The following is a 23,753-nucleotide window of genomic DNA, read 5'->3' on the forward strand; positions in this document are numbered from 1 at the left end:
CGACCAAGTGAAGATTCCTAGGCACCAATAAGGCGCCTGACATCTCCACCATCTGGGAATCACTGGATCTGGACTATTTTAATACCACATCCTGTAGAATTCTATCAGTTATATTTTATCTGCCCCATCAGAATGAATTTCTGGGACCAAGTTGCTTTTTCTGTGCAGCCTGACCAGAAGCAGTCACCATTAAGAAAAAGAGGTTGGAATACGCCAATATATAAATATGAACTGTCCCTGGACCAAGTGGCTTTTCATCTTTAAGTTTTCAAAGCTCTTAACCTAGCTCAAGGTTGTCATCTGAACTAGCCAGATGTTTAACTGAGAATCAATCACAGTCAGTTCATCATTTGAAAAATCAGACTTTGGGACCATCTTTCCCAATAAATGGCAACTAGACAATTCCATTTTGGCGTCTGCAACCTTGGTTTAAGGAGCCATTTGGTGCCTAGATTATATATCTGGGTTTCTAACGCTGGACCCAAGTCCTCTTTTCCCAGAGTGCCAGTCAAGTTGAAAGCAATGCTACACCATGTGTTTACATCAGTCCAAGAGGGCTTTCCTCTCCCCTCACTTGACTGGCCCCTCATACAACCTATTGCAAAGACCTCTGGGAATGTCCAGGGTGGCTGCAGGGTCAGAATTTCTCCACATCATTCATATAATCTGAGGAATGAAGGAAGCCTTAGAGAATTCTTTGCTCTAACTTCATTGACTCCATCCTAAAAGTAGCCTGCACCAATTCATTGGGACTATGACCTGGATGGTGGTTATCAATACCTTTGTAGTTTTGAGTCTGGACAGATGAAATACACTTGTGACATGTAAGGACAGATGAAATATACTTGTGACATGTAAGGACTCCTTTGATGATTGCTTAGGAAAGCCAGCTTCATCCTGGGGACTGAATCTAAATCACTCTAAAACTCGAATCTCTGTGATGCACCTGTTTTTATTTCCTGGGTACCCTGTGCAAAGTTCTGGGATTCTAGGCTTCTGGGGCAGCTTGGCATGTTGAAAGTATCATCTTGCCCACAGCTAGCATTGAGACAGATACCGCTTTGCCTGGATAGAAGTACACCCGATTGAACTTGATATATTTACTTCACCAAGCCCTGTAAAAATTGAGGGTTTTTTTTACAGGGCTTGGTGTGGTTTTTTTCACCCTAATGATTAGAAATGAGAAAACATTGCCAGCCCTTTGAATGTTAAATTAAGATAGCTGTCTTAATTTATTCAATTTACTGAATACATTTTGGTTTTGTTGTTACAGCAGCTGGGGTCCTCTAGCACAGAATTTAGGACTCCCAATCACATGGCAATAGACTCCACACCTCAACCTTCCTTCCTCAACAGACCATCAGCTCCCCTTGACTGCAGTATCAGCTGATCTACTTGACAACCAACTGAACATTTTAGAGCTGTCAAATACAGTATCTCCAATGAAATGCATGCTGGACAGATGTTCTGTTGCTAAACCCTGTACTAAAAGATTCAATAGCAGCTAAAAGCTGAAATGCAGATGGTGCCCTTCAATTCAACCTTAGTTTTGCACTCTCACACAATGAACTTGGGGTTTAAAATGTCTTGAATTCCACAGCCACTATGCAAATTTGAAGCAAACTTGCAATGTTTGCACACACTTGTTTCAAAATACTAAAAATAGCTAAACAAGAAAAAGAAGGGTTTTTTAATTCTGTTGCACTGTCATCTTCATTTCCTGAAATTAAGAGGTGAGGAACCTGAGGAAACTTTATCTGCAACATTCATCCTTAAAGACTGAAAAAGTAACAGAATCAGAAACATGACAAGCTGTACCAAATTAGTGCCATCATTTAATGTTGACCTCTACTTACGTCAGAAGTCAACAGCCTGATTCCCAGAAGGGGAAATGCAGGATCTGGGAACTTGAATAACTTGGCCAAGGGTCGAAGAGGGAAACTTTGAAAGAAGACCATTAAAAATGACTGATAAGCACCCAAATCTTGATGGCTACAAAATTTTTGAGGCCAGGCAGACAGCATCCCAAAACAAAAGATGGACAAATAGTTCAATATGTATAACAGGGAATGCTCCTTCCACCCCACTGTCAAAACAGGCCCCCCCCAAATTTAAATACCTAAGTGCTCCAAGAGAAAGCAGAAGAGAAACAGTCCAGGCCATGTGCCCCTAAAGAGAACACTGCTTTATTACTATTTTAACATTTGCTTTGTTTAGTACAGTGGTGCCTCGCAAGATGAAAAGAATCCGTTCCGCGAGTCTCTTCGTCTTGCGGTTTTTTTCGTCTTGCGAAGCAAGCCCATTAGCGGCTTAGCGGATCAGCTGATAAGCGGCTTAGCGGATCAGCTGATAAGCGGCTTAGCGGCTTAGAAAAAGGGGAGGAAGGAAAAAAACCCCGCAGGAACTCGCAAGACATTTTCGTCTTGCGAAGCAAGCCCATAGGAAATTCGTTTTGCGAAGCACCTCCAAAACGGAAAACCCTTTCGTCTAGCAGGTTTTCCGTCTTGTGAGGCATTCGTCTTGCGGGGCACCACTGTATTTTAAAACAAATATTACCTTGAATAATTTTGAGGAGCAACTTATTATCACTGTCAATAAATAAAATTAATTACAACTAAACTTAGGGTTGTATTCAACTAAGTTCTACTCAGAATGAACCCTCTGAAATTAATGAACCTGAGTTAATCATATTCATTAACTTCAGTAAATCAGCTCCAAATAAAACTAGAATTGGATGCAACCCTTAAATTACAATTACAAATGAATTACAAAGTCACACAGACGAGCTTGATTGCCAACTTGCATTTTCATGACACCTTTGACTTTTCCTGCTTGCACAAGGCTTGATGAGACCATCAAGAGAAAGAAGTTCCCAGATCATCATTCTGCATCTACTACCAAATGCTCCAGAACAAGGAATCTATCCGTCTGTCAGTCTTGCCTCATGTGGATTAACAGAAGCCCCTCTCAGAAAACTGTGCAACTCTGATGTTACTGCATGCGCCACCAAGATAGAAGAAAAGTATCTGCATGCTAGACAGCCTCATGAGTAATAGTAAAGCAAGCCAACATGCTTCCTTAAATTGTGTAAATAAACCTGCTACTAGGAACAGGTTTGGGTGTTGTTCTCTAGAGATATGATAATGCAGAGTAAGAAACTCTGCACTTTATTTAGGTCACTTTTAACCATTCAAATTCACCAACATAGAAAGACGCATTTATAGGAAGACATACAGTCAGACTACTGGCACATCTAGTTCAGTATTGTCAACACCGATTGGCAGCCGCTCTCCAAGGTCTCAGACATGGGATAAGAAGGGCATGAAGGAAGTAACATCTCCCACTGTTGCTCCCCTGGAATTTGCTGGGGATTGAGCCTGAGACCTTCTGCATGCAAAGCAGCTGCTCTACCACTAAGCTACAATCCTTTTCCTGAAGGCCATTGTTTAGCCATTATTGGCCCCTTGGAAGGGAGGGATCAAGAGCATGTTCAAATCCTCCTGCTCCTGCAATGTGTTGGAACCAGGAGATACTGTGTTTATCTGAACATGGTATTTCCTGTGACTGCAAAATCGAACCCTCTCTAGTGGTTAGACTTGTGCATACAGCTATCCATTTCTCTTTTCCCATAGAATATAGCCTCCCTCCTTCCAGGCCTTTTAGGAACACCTCCCGAACCATGCACACTGTAAAGCAAAACAACAGTGTTAGCCTTAATGTTAACCAAGGCACCTGTTTTTTAGCTTTCTGAAACCATGCTCAAATGTTGGTTCCAGATCCTACTGAAAAATATTCCCCTTAATCATGGTTATCAGTTGGTGTGGGGGGAGGGAAGAGAGATGATGAAGCAGATGTTCCTGTAGCTGCCTCTCAATCCCAGCTGCTGTTCACTGGCTGCAAGCATTACTTCTGAAACAGCCAATACAGCTGAGATCAATTCAGCAAAATCCATTGGAGGGCTGTAGATAGTCATTTACTGGGACACTGAATCTCTTGTAGCCATCAAGCTATTGTCTAGAATGCGAACGGGGAACCTGTCTCCCCAGATGTTACTGGATGTTATTAGCTCCAGCCACCATGGCCAGCAACATCTGAGTCCCTCTGCCTCCGGCTGCAGCTTGCTTCTCCCTCGGCACACTGGTGGCAGAGGGACTCAGAAGTGGTGGCAGTTTCACTCTCAATGTACCGCCAAGTGAAGCCACCATTGTGGTCCGTCCCTCATGTCGGTCCTGGGTGATGTATCAATACATCGTCCCAGCCTACTGTCCACTCCTTGAAGAGGGCCCCAATCTGGCTCCCTCCACCGTGCCAGCTAGGAGCTGGTGGTGCAAAGGAAAATCCCTGCCTCAGCTTTCACCCTTGGCTGGCAGGATTTCAGTGGAGAACCTGCACATGGCACTTTCCCAGCCCCTCTTACAACCACTCTGCTAGGTTGCTACATTATGCACGGCAACAGTATACAGTATACAGCTGATACAGTAGCACCCCTTAGAAACTGCTGAATCCTTATGCTTCAGAAGTGGACTTTAAAAGCTTGCCTTCAGAAGTAAGGATGCAAATTTTTAGCTCAATGCAGCGTCTCGTTTGCTCTGAGGAAATAATATATAAAGGTTCCCAGAAGGGTAGCTGTGTTTAGTCTGCTGCTGCATAAATAAGAGTCTTGTGGCTCCTGAAATTTATTATTTTTAGATCATATATCATGTATAAATATACAGTGTGGTGCAGTGGTTAGACTGAGTGTCAAACTAGGACCTGGGATACTCAGCTTCAAGCCCTTCTCAACTATGAATCTCAATGGGTGACCATGGGTCAGTCACTGTCTCTCTCAGTCTGACCTGCCTCACAGAGTGGCAGAAGTGGCATGGGGTATGTTCCTTGAATGAAAGTCAAGATATAATAAGCAGATGCCGCTTGCAGAGGACCGTATTTCAGTGGCAGAGAACTTGCTTTGCCTGAAGAAGGTTCCAGGTTTCACACCTGGCATGCCTCTGTTTTTGTTCTTTAAAAAAGAATCAGGTACCAAGTTATGGGAAAGACCTCTGTTCTGAAACCCAGGAGAGCCACTGCCAGTCTGAGCAGACAATACTAGGCTAGATGGATAGCCTGGTACTATACACCAATTACACTACCAAGAAGAAGACAAAGTAAGCTGTAATTTGTCTAACCCAGGGGTTGGGAACCTCCTTCCTATGGGCCAGAACAGGCCTGCCAGGCCTCCCCTATTGGCCTGTGAGGCCATTCTGGCCAACATGGCCCAAGCCCAGAGTGAAGTCTGTGGACACCACTGGTCAGCTGATTGGCAGCATCTACAAAGTGCTGTGGTTAGGGGCTTCACAAGACTCAAAAACCAGCTGCTTGCTGGCATTTCATGGGCTGTGCAATGTTACGTGACTGATAAGTGAGTGGCCCCACCCACCTGCCAATCTCGACTTATGGAAGGTGGGTAAGATCCAGTTCCCCATCACTGGCCTACCCAGACTGCAGCAGTTCTCCAAGGCTCCAGGCCAAGTGGCTTCACCATCACGACTACCTGTAATGCTTTTTAACTGGAGATGACAAGAACCGAACCTGGGACCTCCTGCACACAAACACAGCGCTCTATCAGAGAGCTATGGTCCCAGCCTTAGGGAAAATGAAACTAGATTATTTCAAGTTAAGGCTGCAAACCTTGGCATGCATGCTTGCTTGGGAATAAGTCCTCCTCAATGCTATAAGACTGCCTTCTTAAGTGGCAGAACTATGCAACGGATCGGACTCCGTGGTGACATTCGCTAAATGTCGAATTTGCATGATGCTCGGATTAATATCTTGTATACTAATGGTTACTGCTCCCAGACTCTGGAACTCTGGAGGGATCCCTGGAGAAGCTAGACTGGCTCCCTCCTTGTTGTCCTTCCACCAACAGGTGAAAACCTCCCAGACTTTTGGGAATTGACTGCTTTTAATGAAAGGGCTGGTGCCAAGCTATTTTTACTGTAATTATTTGTATGTTTTAAACAAGTGTTTTGTGTGTGTGTGTGCGCGTGTGTGTGTAGTTTTAATTCTATTCATGTTTAATGGTTTTTTAAATAATTGCATTTTCTCTGGCTTACGCAAGCTGGAGGCCAGGTGGGGGCTCCATTCGACTTCTTCAGCTGGGGGGCACAAAGACTCCTTCTCCCCAGCTGAGCAGCCCTGATCCTTCTCCTGCTTGCATGCACAGAGGAGAAGAATCGGGGCTCCCTCATCAGGGGAGCGGGAGCACTTTAATGGAGCCCCGACCCCACCGCTGCCTTATGCAAGCAGGTGGCAGGCCGGGGGCTCTGTAAAACTGCAGTGGCCTGGCAGGCTCCTCAGCCTAGCAGTTTAAAGAAGCAGAGGGAAGAACAAGCTGTATGTATCGCACCTCGCCAATGCAACTTGTTTCTCCCTCTGCAACGGTTATGAGGGCAGAGTGGTAAAACACTGGTGAAATCACCAGTGTTCCTGAGTCCCTCTGCCTCCATGGTCAGCTGCGGCTTGTATCTCCATGGGTGCGCTGGGCACTGGTAGCAGAGGGACTAAGGAGCGATGACGGTGTTACTCGCAATATATCGCTGAGTGAAGCCACCGCCACCACGGTCTGCCCCTCATACCTGTCCTGGGCGATATATCAATACATCGCCCAGGCCTGCCTATGAAGTATAATACTTGCATGGTACCTTCTATCACATTTTCCATTTGAATAGTTCAGAGCTAATGGGAATTCCTAATGCTGTACTATAACCTCAGCAAAATCAAGCATGCAGAAAATTATGCCAGCCCTCCAGGTTTTGGATTCCAATAACTACAGTTAGCCCAGACAGAAAACTTCACACATGAATTTCCAAAGCCACTGTGATACGGCTAACCAAAATACTGGATAACTAAGAATCCATAGTGCTGATTGGTAGGACAGAACATACAGTATAGCCTCATATGAGAAAGGTACCATCACCTGGTGTATGTGAGCAAAGTTTAATGGTGCTTTAATGTTGCATTATAGAGGTGAAACAATACTTGGAGAAGGGTCATTCCTTATCAAGTGATCCAACTTTTTTTACTTCATGTCATCCAGTTTTGTTAATATTTTGTACACTTGTTGAATGATTAAAACTATGTTTAAATCTAAAATTGTAATTATTTATCTCATCCCATTTGTGAGTTATGAAGGTTTGAAATTTTTAAAAAACTGTCAATTTTGGCCTTGACAAACAAGGGTCAAACTAAGGACTGAAACTGGTCACACACTTTGGCAAAAAATGAAATGTGGTGTGCAAGAAATGCTCTTGAAAGGCATTTGGTGTAAAGTATAAATAATGGAAGAACAAATGTTTTCAGACAAATTTCATGTGTAAGGCTCCCCCCCCCCATAATTTTACTTTTGTTTGTAATGTTCATGAAATGAGGTACTAACAATAATTATTTCAAAGTTCTATCATGGAATAGCAAGCTATCACTCTGCTTTGGAACACATTTTCAAAAGAAAAGCCTGAGTAGCTTTTCAGGTACCTTTTAACTGAATAAGTTTCTAAAGAAATGCCTGGAGTAACTGATAGTTGAAGTCTTGTTCATTCTGTTATATTTTAATCCAAGAAGACCCATTTATCCTAAATAAAACCCAATAAGGCAGACATGAATGTACAAATTATTATTTTTATGTGATCTCATTGAGATCCCAAGATGAAAATTTGCAGGTAGCACTTCAAAATATTAAATAATCAATACATTTTGGGAGAGAAAATTTATCATATTAATTTTTAACCACTTTTTAACATTTCCAATTTTGTAACTTAAATTTAAAATTTAAAGTAAGTCCATAATGTGACATATCATATTAAAGCCCATGAAGTTCTGAAGAGATGTGTGTGTTTTAGTTTTGACATCGCAATTCTGGGCTGAGCTTTTAAGGTTTTTGTGTAGTCCAGCAAGGCAAAAATTGTCAATTTTTTTAAATTTCAAACCCTCATAACTCACAAACAGGATGAGATTTTAAAAATGTATATTTAAATTTAGTTTTGATCATTCAAAAAGTGTAGAAAATATTAAAAAAATTGGATGACATGAGGTAAAAAAGTTGGATCACTTGCTATGGAATGACCTAGAAAGGACTACAAGCAGACACCTGCAGGTGTCAGTGGAGTTGCACACCCTTAAAAACACACCCCACTTTAGTCTTAAGTGCCAATGAGCGTGCAGTTTCTTCGTGGTTTTCTGAGTTAACTGCTGATGTGCAGAACTCAAGAAAAAGTCAAGTATATTTCCATTAACATCTGGCTGTGGTATCACAATTACATTGTCATGGGCAATATCAAGGGTTAATTGCTCTTACCTTCAGCTACATCGTCATCCACAGCCCCTTTCACCTGAGAAAAACACCACTGAATGTCATTCCCGCCACCTCCGGCTCCTAGAAACAAAACAAAAGTTAAACAAAAGTAATCCACACCCTGCCCATTAAACTCTGCCAGCATTCCACTCTAGTTAACAGGGACTGCTGGCAGGGGGGGTCAGTGGTGCTGAGAAGAGAGCACAGAAATCAAGTATTTTCAAAGCAGATGGAAGAACCTAGGAACCCAATCAAACTTCCATTTTCCCACCCCACATCCACACACAGAGACACACTTTTGTCGATAAGGATCAGTCCAGATTTCAAAAATCAAGCACAGAGTAAACATCAATTTCTCTACAAACTGTTGACATCTCTCAGAACCATGTAACTAGTAAATCCAGAAACCATACAAGTTTGGAATACAAGCATGCCACTGATGTCTGCTAGAATTTCACGCAGGAAGCAAAACACTTTACTCTTCTTACCAAAGAAATTAACTTTCTGCATTCATTTTTCCTACACTGCTATTAAGCTGCTAGGATCCAGAATGAAATCATGTAATTTATCACTTAAAACAAGCCCATGTACTTATTTTAGGAACCATGCTTCACCCTCTTGAGTAAAAGGCTCTAAAGAATTAAAACAGTGTCTTTTATGCACATAGACAAGTATGTTAACATTCGCAGTATTTATTTAAAAGAAAAACAGGAGGACCTCCAGCCCTCAAACCTGCATAGGCTGGGTTTGAGGAGCTTTGTTTTGTTTTGTTATGAATAAGCTTTAAACTACCGTAAAAGATGGACCGGAGAGAAAATTTCAGGAACATTACTGCCTCAGCGGAAGACGGTGAATCATTTGAACCTTGCCACCAAAACATGTAGAAAAGACACCACCCATTTCTTCTGCATGTCATTTAGACCAAGTCATTTGGGCTGGGTTCATACAGGAAAAGAGAGAATGAAGAAAGAGCGAGGCGTCCTCAATTCCTTAAAGATGTCAAAATGGAGCTTTCCCTAAGACATATTCCCCCAAACAAGAAGTCTCTCTGGAAGAGCTGTGCAACAGTTGCCTCTTGGCAAGGGGAACTGAGGGCGGGTTTCCCTTTCCACACAAGGCTGAGCAACTTTAAAAAAAAAATGTTCAAGTCCGGAGAAGAATGAGGGTGCCAGAAGCATAAACAACAGAGCACAGGAAAATGGAAACAATCTATTCTATTCCCACCATTCTTTGTTACTTTGTGCTCACACATTCTACCACATTTAGGCACCCTGGAAATGTGAGAGGATGTTTAGCTACATGTTATATAGATAGATGTATTTTTAAAGTGCATCTAACTGCAAGAGCTCCTAAGGCAGGGGGAGCCAGCAGCCACCTCCGGATCCTGCAGGACTCCAACTCCCATCAGCCCTGACCATGAGCCATGCTGAGGGGCTGATGGAATCAGAAGCTACCTGGAAAGCAGCACATTGGCGTTCCCTACTCTAAGGCCCACATCCGGTGCTCACCCCCAGTTTACTCTTTCCTAGCTATAGATATCTGGGTGGGGCGGGGGCTTTTCATGAAAGGACAGAAAACTCCACTTTTATCCAGGGGAAAACTGGTGCATCATTCCCCAACATCACATAGATAATCTGCTACATTCATGGCTTTCCTCCCATTGATGAAAAAAGAAGGGCAAGACGGAGGCGTGTGGCTTGTGTTGCGAGACTGCAAGGCACGAATCTAAATACAGTCGCCCATGCGACTCTTCCCAACACAAAGCAATTAAATGTGTGGGATGTGGGTGAACGGATTCCAGAAAAAGGAACACAAATGGGACAGCAGCACATGCCCTGTGCAATGAGACAGATTTGCAGCCTTTACACGGTGCAAGCTCCAGCACGCTGCAACATGGGGCATCTCCTCTCAGAGAGAACACGCCTCGCACCGCCCCACATGGAGGAAGCCCAGGCTTCTCTATCTATGTGCCTGCCAGACCCAACACCCCAGGCTGCTATAGCCCTCGTTTTGCACGCAGATTCTTGCCAAGCTGCAGCTCCACTCGCACCAAACCCATCATTTCAGACATAAGCAACGCTGCAAAAGCCTCAACGCCAAAGCTTGCAGAAACACACACTTGGGAAAGGGAGATCAGAAGGCAATGGGTGACCCCCGGCCTCACCCCCACCTCGGCCTGGGGGAAGAAGAAAACCCATCCCTGGAGATTTCTCCCCCAACTTCTGCCTCTGCCTTCGCAAGGAAGGGAGACTTTCTCTCTTGTTAAAAATAAAAGGCTAAATGGATGAAGATGCATGGTCGAAGGAAGGAAGGAGAGGAGAAGAGCAGGGGAACGAAGACCGAGAGCAGGCATTTGTGCTTCGGCGCTTGAGCTATTGGCGGAGGACAGCAACGAAAATGAGGATGCAATAATAATAATAATAATAATAATAATGGAGAAGGGAGCGGATTTGCAGAGGGAAATGCATTGCAAAGGACGAGGGGAGTCAGCCTGCAAGTGCAGCAAGCGGCAGCAGCAGCGCAGCTCTGCAAGCTCCGCCAGAGGCGAGGCCGGTCCAGCTCCCTCCCCTGCCTCCGCCGCCCCTGGGCTCGCCAGGCGCCCGTCCCCGGGAAGCGCGAGGGGCTGCCGTGCCCTTACCTGCCATGTTGGGCTCCCAATGGTGGCCGGCCGGGCTGAAGCGGCCTCTCAGCTTCCCGGTCCTCTCCCCGTCGCGGGCTGAAGCGGAGCGCGGAGGGAGGATGGCGGCGGATGGCGTCCGGGGGGCGGGAGCGGGCAAGGCGGCTTGGCTCCCAGGGCTTCCCCCGCGCCCGGCTTCCTCTCCGGACCCAGCCCCTCCCCCCGCTCGGGTTCCACTTTCAAAATGGCGCCGGCGGAGCCCAGCGTGACGTCACCGGCGGAGGCGAGGGAGGGAGGGAGGGTGGGGAAAGAGGAGGGGCAGCGGGGGCGGGGCCTGCGGGGGAAGGGGGCGCGCCCATTGGGTGGCTCCGCTGCGCTGTGGGCGCGGGGTGGGCAGGGCAGGGGCTGTGGCGGGGCGCGCGCTCGCCGCTTGCGATCCTGTCCACTGCGCGGAGAAAGGACGCAAAAGGCGTCCCACGGGGCCATGGCTGTCAACTTTTCCCTTTTCTTGCGAGGAATCCTATTCGGAATAAGGGAATTTCCCTTAAAAACGGGAAACGTTGACAGCTGTGCACGGGGCCGCTCCATATAGGGACCGATCATCCTGACCGGGTAGCTTCGTTTTCTTCTGAATTTAAAATAAATTCCGAAAAGTGGTGCGGTGGGACAGAGCGCTCGTCTCTGGTTCTGATGTTACCTGGGAATCCCAACTGCTGGGATCATCAGCCTAAAGAAAACTTAGGAAAACCCAGCATGCTGCGGCTGAATTAAGAAGGTGAGCTTGCTGGCAGGGCAAAGCGAGGCGGCTCCCTTGGGTGCAGGATCCGCAGGGGCAGCGGATCTGGCCTCCAAGGAATGCATCATCCGCTGCTGCTGCTGCTGTGGCAGAAACCTTGGAGCCCCTTGGAGACTGGATCTGCCACCTCCTTTGCTGCCTTTAGAGCAGCCTCTCTGCAAATAGGGGCACTGGTGATCCCCTGCCACCCCTGGTGAGGAAAGGGCAGCAGGGGCTGCCCTCTGGGGTCCCCCGGGCTCTGTACCTGCCCAGCATGTTTCAGAGTGACCCCCTTCCTCCCCCCATGACAGCCTTTGATTCCCACCTCAGTTATCAGGTAAGGTTGATTTTATTGCCCCCTCTCCCATTCCTGATGTAGGTCTTTATTTCCCCTGTTGTTTCACTCGCCCCCTTCTTCACAGGGGGGTGGACTCCAGAACCCCCTGCTGGGGTTTCCATCAGTTGGTATTCAGAGCTCTAATCTAACCAATGAGGTAGTGCCTTCAGGATTGGGGGGGGGGGGCAGAGTGCCTCTGACAACCAGTTGCTTTGGAACAACAGTGGGACAAAATTACTGTGCTCTGCTTTTTTTGCTTCCCAGAAGCATCTCTTTGGCCACTGCAGGATTCTGGACTAGGTAAAACTTTGGATCTAAATCCTACAAGGCTCTTCTTAGGTTATTTTCATATTTACTCAGAAGTAAGCCTCACTGTGCTTACTGCTGACTAAGTGCATATTGCATTGCAGCTACACAGTACAGTCTTGTGCATGTTGACTCAGAGGTCAGCCATTGAATTTGATGGTGCTAACTCCCAAATCATTGCACACTGAACGACAGCCTTAGGCAAAGAGAGGTTAGAAACTGCTATAAGTTCTGTCACGCGTAAGACTATGATCCTGATCAAATTGCCACCTCATTGCCTCCTATTCACTAGGAGAAGAACTCCTGTGTTGTGCCAATGGGAGCTTTTCTTGTGTTGCAGAGAGCTGGCACTTGGGAACAGGAGGCAGGATTCGGACTGGGATGGCGGTGAGAACAGAGTTAATGACCACACCCCACATGCTGCAGTGCAAATCTTGCTCCCCTCTCCTTCCAATGCCACTGGCTATTTATTTTTTTAAAAAAATCAAGCAGGCCAGGGAAAATTATATGACAGTTTGGCCCTAAGGCTTCATTACTGTGCTCACTTACCTGAGAATAAACACCACTGAGCACAGTGTGACATATTTCTTTATTGCAGTCAGAGCCCATTCTCCAAAGAGCTCAAGGGAGCATTACAATGGTCCTTCACTCCACTGCTACCACAATTCTATCCTGACAACAACATTATGGGGTGTTAGGCCAAGTTAGGCTGTGTGGGGATTTGAACTAGAGTCTTCCAGTCTCAGTCCAGCACTCTAATCACTCCATCATACTGACTGTGGTATTATCTGAGACTAGGCTGCAATGATGCAGATGAGAAGGGAGTACAGCTCCACAGCCGTACAGGAGGAGCAACGATGCCATCTACTGGAGCACCAAGGTGATTGGCAGACCCTCCACCTCTGGCACGTGAGTGAGGTGATAGTGAGGCTTTCAAGCTTGTTTGTGATAGAATAACACAAGTCCTCGGATGGATCCTCAGTGCCCACAGCAGTGACGGCTGTCTTTTATTTTATTTAGTTGAATGTTCTCCCCCCCCCCAACCCTTGCATCTTTTCTAGTCTCTTTGCTAGTCCCAGCACACAGCCAGCCATGCTCCTGAACCATCTTTAGCCGCAAACACCTTTTGCGCTGGCAGCCTTGACCGTACCATCTACAGAGAAAGGCTTCTAGCAGAGGGCAGTTGGAAAAGCCTTTTGCTGGCTTGGAAAGGGGAAAGCTCCCTGGTGGGGTCTTGTACTTAAACAGGTGCAGATTTGGCAGTGGAGCCATAAGAATCACAGTTCATAGAATTGTAGTATCAAAATGGTGTGTGTTCAGATTTATTATTAATTGATCATTTGTGAAGCATCTCGAAGCAATTCCACAATACTATAAAACATATATTTAAAAACTGCATATATAAAAACAGTTTCACATCCAATACAAATACTGGCTGCAGATTTAAAACAACTCCGCTTATAAAGCTGGAAGAGGAGAGTCTTTGGCAGGTGCTTAAAGAAAAACAAATGAGGTGATGTCTGCTGGAGGCCCTCTTCTCCTGAAGAGTGCAGTGATCAGTTAGGAACTAACGTAGGAGCCAACTCCTAGGGGCCGTGGGGGCTTCTCCCCAATCAAATACAGTGGTACCTCAGGTTACATACACTTCAGGTTACATACACTTCAGGTTACAGACTCCGCTAACCCAGAAATAGTGCTTCAGGTTAAGAGCTTTGCTTCAGGATGAGAACAGAAACCATGCTCTGGCGGTGCGGCGGCAGCAGGAGGCCCCATTAGCTAAAGTGGTGCTTCAGGTTAAGAACAGTTTCAGGTTAAGTATGGACCTCCGGAACGAATTAAGTACTTAACCCGAGGTACCACTGTATTAGAATGGCAATGCCCAAAGTTGATGAGCATTGCCATTCAAATGGTGTTTGTTCATCGTGTCATGTGATTTGTTATGCAGGACCGGGCTTACCTAGGTAAAAGGTAAAGGTACCCCTGCCCGTACGGGCCAGTCTTGACAGACTCTGGGGTTGTGCGCCCATCTCACTCAAGAGGCCAGGGGCCAGCGCTGTCCGGAGACACTTCCGGGTCACGTGGCCAGCGTGACATCGCTGCTCTGGCGAGCCAGAGCCGCACACGGAAACACCGTTTACCTTCCCGCTGGTAAGCGGTCCCTATTTATCTACTTGCACCCGGAGGTGCTTTCGAACTGCTAGGTTGGCAGGCGCTGGGACCGAGCAGCGGGAGCGCACCCCGCCGCAGGGATTCGAACCACCGACCTTTCGATCGGCAAGTCCTAGGCGCTGAGGCTTTAACCCACAGCGCCACCTACGTCCCTCACTATATTTTATTTAAGTTGGAACCTCTGGAAGCTAAAATTAGCTAAGGGAGATAATATTTCAGGTATCTTAGTCCCAAACTGTATGGGGCTTTGTTTACCACCAGCAGCACCACCTTGAACTTAGTCTGGTTACTCTGGTACCTAATTGACAGCCAGGGAAATTATTTCACCAGTGGTGTGATATGATGGCGATATTCTGCCCCAGTGAGGAGTTGAGCCGCTGCATTTTGCACGAGCTGCAATTCCTGGGATTCATTCTGGAGGTCATCAGTGCATGGACTTCATTGCTCAGGGCAGCTACCCATTGCATTTTAGATGGATTCCTTTAAAAAGGCCTCATCGTCTTTTCTGAGGTCAGAAGTAACCTTGGAGGGTCAACAGGAGCACCTTAACCTGGGTGTAGCCTAGATAGGGGTGCACAGTGGTTGTCAAACAACATTTATTTATTTGAAATGTGTTCTTCCCTTAATCCAAAGATTACAGGGTGGAGAACAACAGAAACAACAATGTCAAACCAAAGCCATCAGAAACCCTCTGCACAGTAACTCAGAGTAGAGCTTATAGTTTGGCTGCCCCTCTTCTATGGCGCAGCATCCCCTTTGAGATTTGACAGGCACCTACTTACCTGCACTGTCTGCAAACAATTGAAAACATTTTTGATATGACAGGTTTCCCCAGCTGGATGAATAGGCAGCTGCCAGAATGCTACTGGGTCAGGTTCAAGGCCCTTAAGTCGAAGTACAAAGCCACAAACAATTTGATCCCAGGATACATTAAGGATAACCTGAGCCCTTATATCCCAACCTGATCACTGAGATCATTTGGAGCAATACTATTTGTTATCCCTCATGTTGCAAGGATGGCCTCAGCCAGAAATTGGGCATTTAGAGTCACCAGTACCATGCTGTGAAGCACACATCCAGCAGAGATACGACAGGCACCCTCGCTTTTGACTTTTAGGCTTCTCTTTAGGACTGTTTTTAAATGACAGCAGGCCTTTGTAGCTCTGTAAAATTTTATTGGGTAGCCAGCCATTTTAATGATTCTTCTGTACTTTTTAGAAATGGATTTTTAAAATTGTTTTTATATTGCCCTGCCCTGATATTTTATGATATGATGGCAGTTGGGGAGTGGGTGGCGGTCAATGGATTGAGGTTGAATCCTGACAAGACAGAAGTACCATTTGGGGGGCAGGGGGGACACGGGGGGGCTCCCTGGTCCTGAATGTGGCAACTGTGCCCCCCGAAGGACCAGATGTGCAGCCTGGGAGCCATTTTGGACACACAGCTGTCCATGGAGGCACAGATCTGTGTCCAGGGCAGCTGTCTACCAGCTCCTTCTGGTATGCCAGCTGAGACCCTACCTGCTTGCGCACTATCTTACCAGAGTGCTGTGGGCTCTGGTTATCTCCCGCTTGGACTACTGCAATGCGTTCTATGTGGGGCTACCTTTGAAGGTGACTCGGAAACTACAATTACTCTAGAATGCAGCTGCCAGACTGGTGACTGGAAGCGACTGCCGGGGCCATATAACACCGGTCCTGAAAGATCTGCATTGGCTCCCAGTACATTTCCAACCACAATTCAAAGTGTTGGTGCTGACTTTTAAAGCTCTAAATGGCTTTGGCCCTGTATACCTGAAGGAGCGTCTCCACCCCCATTGTTCATCCCAGACACGGAGATTCAGCTCCAAGCGCCTTCTGGTGGTTAACTCATTGTCAGAAGTGAGGTTGCAGGGAACGAGGCAGAGGGCCTTCACTGGAGCCATGTCCTGTGAAACACCCTCCCATCAGACTTTTAGAAGACATCTGAAGGCAGCCCTATATAGGGAAGTCCTTAATGTTTGATGTTTTACTGTATTTAAGTGAAGATTTTCAAAAAAATTCCAGCAAACTGACTTTCATATTCAGGAGCCATTCATTTGTACATTTCTTTATCCCTTTCTTCCCCAGTGCTAAAACAATTCACTTTTTTTGTGAATGATGCTGTTGTTGTGAGCTCAGGTTTCTCCGTGAAGCAGAGACTGCTATGCCAGCCAAATAAACAGAGAAGGAGGTAAGTTGCTATTTTAGACGCAGATTCAGTTCACAGCAGAAAATGACCCAGAAATATAAATGGGGTCAGAACCTGCTCTCTCCACTACCTTTTTCTTGTGATCATAACCTGTTCACCAACACTTTTCACTTGTCTCTCCCCGCTTTTGTCTTTCCTGAGGACACATTTAGATTGTTGAAATTTAGATTGTAAGCTCCTCAGGGCAGATACTGGTTTGTTTGTTTTTGCCTGTGTTGTTCTGTGCAGTTCCAAGCAAATCATTTGTACCTCTTCAGAACTACAGAAAATCTACAGAGACGGAAACCTAAACAGCCACACAAAAACCGAGTATGCGCAGTGACTACAAAATGTTGTGGGTCTGTATGGAGTATTCTGGAGGAGGGTTCCTATTTGTACTGTAGACAAATAACTAGCAGCCTTGTAACCAGCATTGCTCAGGAGTGGAAAAAACCAAAAAGTCAGTGTGGTTTTTAAATCAGTGGGTAAACTCAGAACACTCCTGGCTCCTACTGGATGAAGAACTCCAAGCTGGATAACAGCTACAGGATTACAGTTTCTGCAACAACAAAAAACACGCACAACCAAATCAGTACAGTACATAAGCAAGAAAAAACTCAAAGGCACATCAGGTTCAATACATGTTGGAGTTAGCTAAAATGTTGATCCAACAAATGACATGCGCCCGGGTATCTGATATCTCCTGTGTGGAGCAGGAGTTGGGGCTAGGTTAAAATCAGTGCCGTTTTGAAACCTCCTGTCTGCCATCTTGATTCAAAATGGCACCCAATACATGCAACTATAGACAGGAACTTGCTCAATCTCAGGAACCGTCAAACCAAATTTAGCTATGGTATCTCAAGCTGCAACTACATAGAGAATGTAATGTTTCTGGGTCCAATATCAGTCACCAAGAATGAGGAATAGTTTACAGCGAACAAACAACTTTTCAAATAACAACCAGCACTGAAAAATCTGAGAGCAATAAAAACGGTGTTAGCAGAGTGATAGAATCATAGACTAGTTGAGTTGGAAGAGACCCAAATGGTAATCTGGTCCACTCCCTGCAATGCGGGAACCACAGCTAAATGACCCCTGACAGACAGCTATCCAGCTACTGCTTGAAAATCTCCAGTGAGGAGAGTCCACCACCATCTGAGGAAGTCTGTTCCACTGCCAAACTGCTCTTACCTTAAGAAAGTTCTTCCAAATGTTTAGTCAGAATCTCCCTTCTTGTAATTTGAATCCATTGGTTTAGGTCCTGCCCTATGGTGTAGTAGAAGACAAGCTTGCTCCATCTGCCATGTAACAGCCCTTCAGATATTTGAAGATGGCTATCATATCACCTGGGGACGCAGGTGGCGCTGTGGGCTAAAGCCTCAGCGCCTAGGACTTGCCGATTGAAAGGTCGGCGGTTCGAATCCCTGCGGTGGGGTGCGCTCCCGCTGCTCGGTCCCAGCGCCTGCCAACCTAGCAGTTCGAAAGCACCTCCAGGTGCAAGTAGATAAATAGGGACCGCTTACCAGCGGGAAGGTAAACGGCGTTTCCGTGTGCGGCTCTGGCTCGCCAGAGCAGCGATGTCACGCTGGCCACGTGACCCGGAAGTGTCTCCGGACAGCGCTGGCCCCTGGCCTCTTAAGTGAGATGGGCGCACTGTTGGTTTCTGCTCTCTTCACTGTGCAGCGAAAGGCTTGTCACAAGACAATGTTTACATTCCAATCAGAGTTACTGTTGGAGTTTTCTCACGGGAAAGGGAGACTGGATGTGACGTACACTGGTTTCCTGTTTTTCACTGTTCTCTCAGTCAGTTTCTCTCCATGCTTCAGAGGAGAGAGGATGCCTTCTCTGCTCCGGCAGAGGCAAGATGTTTTTCTGTAATCTACCAGCTTTAAAAATGTAAATAAAGCAATTTAGAGTATGTGCATGTATTCCTCATCATTCCGCTGTGCACGGGACACTGCAAATTCAATATTATTGGTTATCGGCCCAGAAAGACGCAGTCATCTGAATGCCGGCAAAAAGGATCGGAATGCAGAAGGACGGATCGGACGCTATCTCTGCGCGTCAAGATGATTGATGAGGTATGTGCTACTGCTCCGGGCAGCCTGCCAGCTTCTATTTAATGGCTTTATGGCTGGACTTTGAACTTTTATGTCCGTTTGCCGGGCACAGGCAACGGATCAAAGGATCAAGTTCCTATGCTGGGGAAATCGAATGTAACTTTTAAAAGTGCTTTTGGAATAAAGCAGCTGCAGAAAACAGTGACGCAGCATGATTTAAGGCAGCAGAGAGAAAGCACTTTTGAACTTGCCTTTGGAATGAGTTTTGAGGCAGCTGCAGTTAAGCAGAGTGGCACAGGCTCACAGGCAGAGGCTGTTTTGAACTTGCTTTTGGAATGAACAGACGCAGCTTGTATAAAGCAGCTTGTTTAAAGCAGCAGAGATGATGCAGAAGGCTAATGCCAGAGTCATGATGGCTAGCTGCAGAAGGCTGGCTGATGCAAATGGGGAATCTGATGCCAATCAGCCACATGCTCAGCTCAGAGTAGCTTGTGATACTGCCATGATTCAGAAAAAAGCACACCGCCAGGGTGATAGCTGCATGGGAAAGGGGGAGTCTTCACAGACGTCATCCCAGAGTGCAATGGAACCACCAGATGGCGCCAAAGCTTTGAAGGCAGTGAAATGCTACTCGTGTGGACGTCTAGGCCATATGAAGAGGGAATGCAAATATCCCAGGGCCAAAACAGAGCAGCGCAGCGAAAGCTCATCGCATGGAAAAGGCCGAGGCAAAGGCAGAGGTCCAGTGTCCAGGACAACGCAGCACAAAGCAATGGTCTCACGCTTCACTCCAAAAGTTGCAGAGGTCCAGAAGACGTCTAGATCTTTCTTCGTTGTTGATTCAGCGGCAACCCATCACATGTGCAACGATAAGCGACTGTTCGTGTCTTTTACATCGCAGGAAGGTGCGATTCACCAGGCGGATGACCACACAATCCCCAGTAAAGGTTACGGAACTGTTGTTCTTCACAGTTTGGACTTATCGATACAGAATGTACTTTATGTGCCAGATGCCAAACATAATCTGCTCAGCGTTGGACAGCTGAATGAGCGGAAAATTGACGTTTCCTTTAAGAACAAAAGGTGCATCATCACAAAGAAAAATGATTATGTATTGTATGCTGAATATGTTGATCGTTTATATGTTTTGTATTATGATGATGTTATGCCGGATGACATTTGTTGCATTGCAGGTTCTAACAAAAGTTTGCATGCAGAATGTATTCATGATTTTCACCGAAAATTTGGTCATTTGCATTTTGAGGCAGTATCTAAAATGCCTGCCTTGGTTGAAGGTATGACTATTAAACCCTGCAGGTACCACATGAAGTGCAAGGCATGCGCAGCAAACAAGGTGAAAATGGCTGTGAAAGGTAAGGTGTCTAGTAGGCAAGCTACAGAACCATACCAAATTGTTCATGCTGATTTGGTTGGACCACTAGCGCCCTCTTTGGGTGGAAATAGGTACTTCATGGTTCTCATTGATGCATTTTCCAGGTATATTTATGTGTACAATCTCAAGCAGAAATCAGAGGCTTTCCTAGGTTCAAAGAATTCTGTGCTTGGTTGGAAAATGTGCATGATAAGAAGGTAAAGACTCTTTTCAGTGATCGTGGAGGAGAATTCACTTCTCAGCAGTTTGAAACTTTTCTGACTGAGAAAGGAATTCAACACGATTTGTCTAGTCCTCGCTCGCCATGGCAGAATGGACTTGCGGAACGAGCAAATCAGACATTGCTTCAAGGGTTAAAAACCTTGCTACATGATGCAAATCTTCCAGAGAGTTATTGGGCCGAAGCTCTCTCATGTTTCACTTACAGTTATAATCGCAGGTTATCTTCAGCGATTGGTTGTACCCCCTATGAGAAGATGTTTGGCAAGAAGCCATACATCAAACACATGAACATTTTTGGTTCTGACATGTGGGTTCACTCACCACAAAACTCCAAGTTAGACAAGCGTGGTTTGCATGGTATCTTTCTAGGTTATGAGAAAGGTTCTTACAGAATAAGGATGACTGGCTCTAAGACTATTAAACTCACAAGAAGTGTTGAGTACAATGCCAAGTGAGGGGAGAATGTGGGAATTTTCCAATGTTACCCTGATGACAGTGATGAGACTGAGGATAGTCAAAAGCAACCACAGCAACCCACACCCACTGATGAAAGTTCTGATTCTGAGTCTGAAACTGAATCAGGTGATTCAGAGGATTTCAAGAGTGCGAAAGCCTCTATGCGACCCTCTGAAAGCTCTGATCAAGAATTGGAGGAACCATTGTTCACAATAGGTCACTTTTCTCCTAAGAAGGAAGAGGAGAGTGTTGAAGACCTAAGGCTAATTCGCAGGTCACAGAGAGCCACAAAAGGCAGACCTCCAAAGAGATTTGCTGATGAGTTTGCTAAGATAGCAGTAACAGCTGTTAAAAGCTCCAAGAAGGTATTTGAACCTTCAAGTTTCCAAGAAATCCAGGATTTGGATTCAAAGGAAGCTGAGCCATGGTTAAATGCCATGAAGGCTGAGCTTGATTCCTTGGAAAGGAACAAAACGTGGGAACTTGTTCCAGTAGTTCCAGGAATGAAACTGCTTGGAAGCAAATGGGTCTTCAAAGCGAAGACTGATCAAAATGGCAAGATAGTCAGACACAAAGCCAGATTGGTAGCCAGAGGTTTTGCACAGGTACCAGGTGAAGACTATCACGAGACCTACTCACCCACAGTGAGGTATGAGAGCATTAGGCTTATGCTCAAGCTAGCTGCAGAGGAGAATTTACACATTAGTCACCATGATGTGAATACAGCTTTTCTGTACGGATCTCTAGATGAATCACTTTATATGCTTCCACCTGATGGCGTACAGGTAAAACAGGGATTTGTTTGTGCTCTGAAAAAGTCCCTTTATGGTCTCAAACAAAGTGCACGGTGTTGGCACACAAAACTCACTGAGGTATTGTTTTCTCTAGGTTTTCAGCAAGGGAAAGCTGATCCATGTGTATTTGTCAAAGAGGAGGGGCAAAAGAAACTGTATTGTTTGTTTTATGTTGATGATTTATTATTCTTTTGGAAAGATGTCACAATGTACAATAACGCCCTAGCTCAACTGAAAGAACACTTTGACATGAAAGATCTTGGTGAGGTAAACAACTACCTATCTCTTGAAATAGAGAGAGATCAAACACCAGTCACGGAAAATTGCTGATGTGTTAAGCAAACTAAACCTGATGGATGCTAACCCTGTAGACACACCGATGACAACAGGTTATCAGGTAGATGACACTGAAGAAGCATTTTCTGACACTACACTGTACAGAAGTGTGCTAGGCAAGCTAAACTTCATTGCCAGATGTTCAAGACCAGACATTGCTGTTAGCTGTAATTTGCTAAGCAGACAAGTCAACAATCCTACTGTTAAGGATTGGAAAGCTCTGAAACGCATAGCGCGGTATTTGAAAGGCACTATGCATTACAGACTGAGATTTAACAATCAGAAGTCTGGTGGTCTTGAGATATTTGCAGATGCAAGTTTTGGAAGTGACACTACAGACAGGAAAAGTACGTCTGGAGTTTGCTATATGTACAATCAGGGTCTATTTGATTGGTCATGCAAGAAGCAAACAACAGTTAGCTTAAGTACTTGTGAAGCTGAACTGAATGCACTGTCTTATTCACTTAAAGATTGTGAATGGTTGTTACAATTGTGCAAAGACATGAAAATTCCTGTCAAATGTCCAATCCAGGTTTACCAGGACAACAAAGCATGTTTGGCTTTGCTGAATTCTGAAGGTTGTAAGCAAAGCACGAAGCACTTGCAATTGAAGTTGCAACATGCTAGGGAACGTATTCAGAAGGGTCTCGTAACGGTGTCCTATATGCCAGGTAATGAAATTCCTGCTGATGTATTGTCCAAGATTGTATCAAGGGATCAACACTGTACCTATGTGCAGAAGTTGGGTTTGTACTGATAATGTACGAACACGCTGCCCAGTGATGTTCACAGAAAGGGGGAGGATGTTGGTTTCTGCTCTCTTCACTGTGCAGCGAAAGGCTTGTCACAAGACAATGTTTACATTCCAATCAGAGTTACTGTTGGAGTTTTCTCACGGGAAAGGGAGACTGGATGTGACGTACACTGGTTTCCTGTTTTTCACTGTTCTCTCAGTCAGTTTCTCTCCATGCTTCAGAGGAGAGAGGATGCCTTCTCTGCTCCGGCAGAGGCAAGATGTTTTTCTGTAATCTACCAGCTTTAAAAATGTAAATAAAGCAATTTAGAGTATGTGCATGTATTCCTCATCATTCCGCTGTGCACGGGACACTGCAAATTCAACACGCACAACCCCAGAGTCTGTCAAGACTGGCCCGTACGGGCAGGGGTACCTTTACCTTTTTTATCATATCACCTCTCATCTTTTCTCCAGGCTAAACATACCCAACTCCCTCAACTGTACCTCATAAGACTTGGTTTCCCAACCCTTTATCATTTTGGCCACCCTCCTCTGTGCACGTTCCAGCTTCAAATGGCCAAAGCCTCTTGGAATGTTGTCAGTTGGAAAATCTAGAACCTGGTTCAGCCATCAAGTGCTTCTGAAAAACTCTCTCTTTTAAAGGTCATAGTGCAAGGCAGGAGTTACAGAGAGTCCTCTTTGCTTCAGCATTGTTAGAGCATTCCACATTCATATCATTTGCCATTTCCCTCATATTTTCCTCTCCTTCTCTCTTTCTTTCACTGTTTTCACAGGCCTTTGGATACAATGCTAAATGCAAAAACAATAAAAACAAAAAGCAGGTATGTGTTGTCTTTAAAAGGTGTACAGTACATCTTACACCTTTTACTGTAAAAGGGGTGCAGTAAGGATGTAGCAAGATCAGGCTTTGAAAAGTCTATAAGAAACTGGACTTGCCAGACTAGTGTGGCATGCTGACCTTAAGAGGTCCAAAGATTTTTCCACAGTGGGTCACAAT

The 23,753-nt window shown here is 45.5% G+C and overlaps 1 protein-coding gene across 2 annotated transcripts in view; it reads right to left on the reverse strand.

The window, feature by feature from the left end:
* PPP2R2A (protein phosphatase 2 regulatory subunit Balpha) overlaps positions 1 to 11,213 on the reverse strand; it is a 65,330-nt gene extending 54,117 nt beyond the window's left edge. For both annotated transcript variants that reach the window (XM_079955134.1, XM_079955133.1), the window contains exons 1-2: positions 10,965 to 11,213; positions 8,330 to 8,407 (exon numbers count right to left, since the gene is read on the reverse strand). In XM_079955134.1, coding sequence (XP_079811260.1) covers positions 8,330 to 8,407; positions 10,965 to 10,971 — 85 coding nt within the window. In that variant the 5' untranslated portion in view covers positions 10,972 to 11,213. The remainder of the gene's footprint in view (positions 1 to 8,329; positions 8,408 to 10,964) is intronic.
* Positions 11,214 to 23,753: the final 12,540 nt, after the last annotated feature.

Source organism: Podarcis cretensis (genome assembly GCF_951804945.1).
Source record: "Podarcis cretensis genome assembly, chromosome: 15".
Taxonomy (NCBI): Eukaryota; Metazoa; Chordata; class Lepidosauria; order Squamata; family Lacertidae; genus Podarcis; species Podarcis cretensis.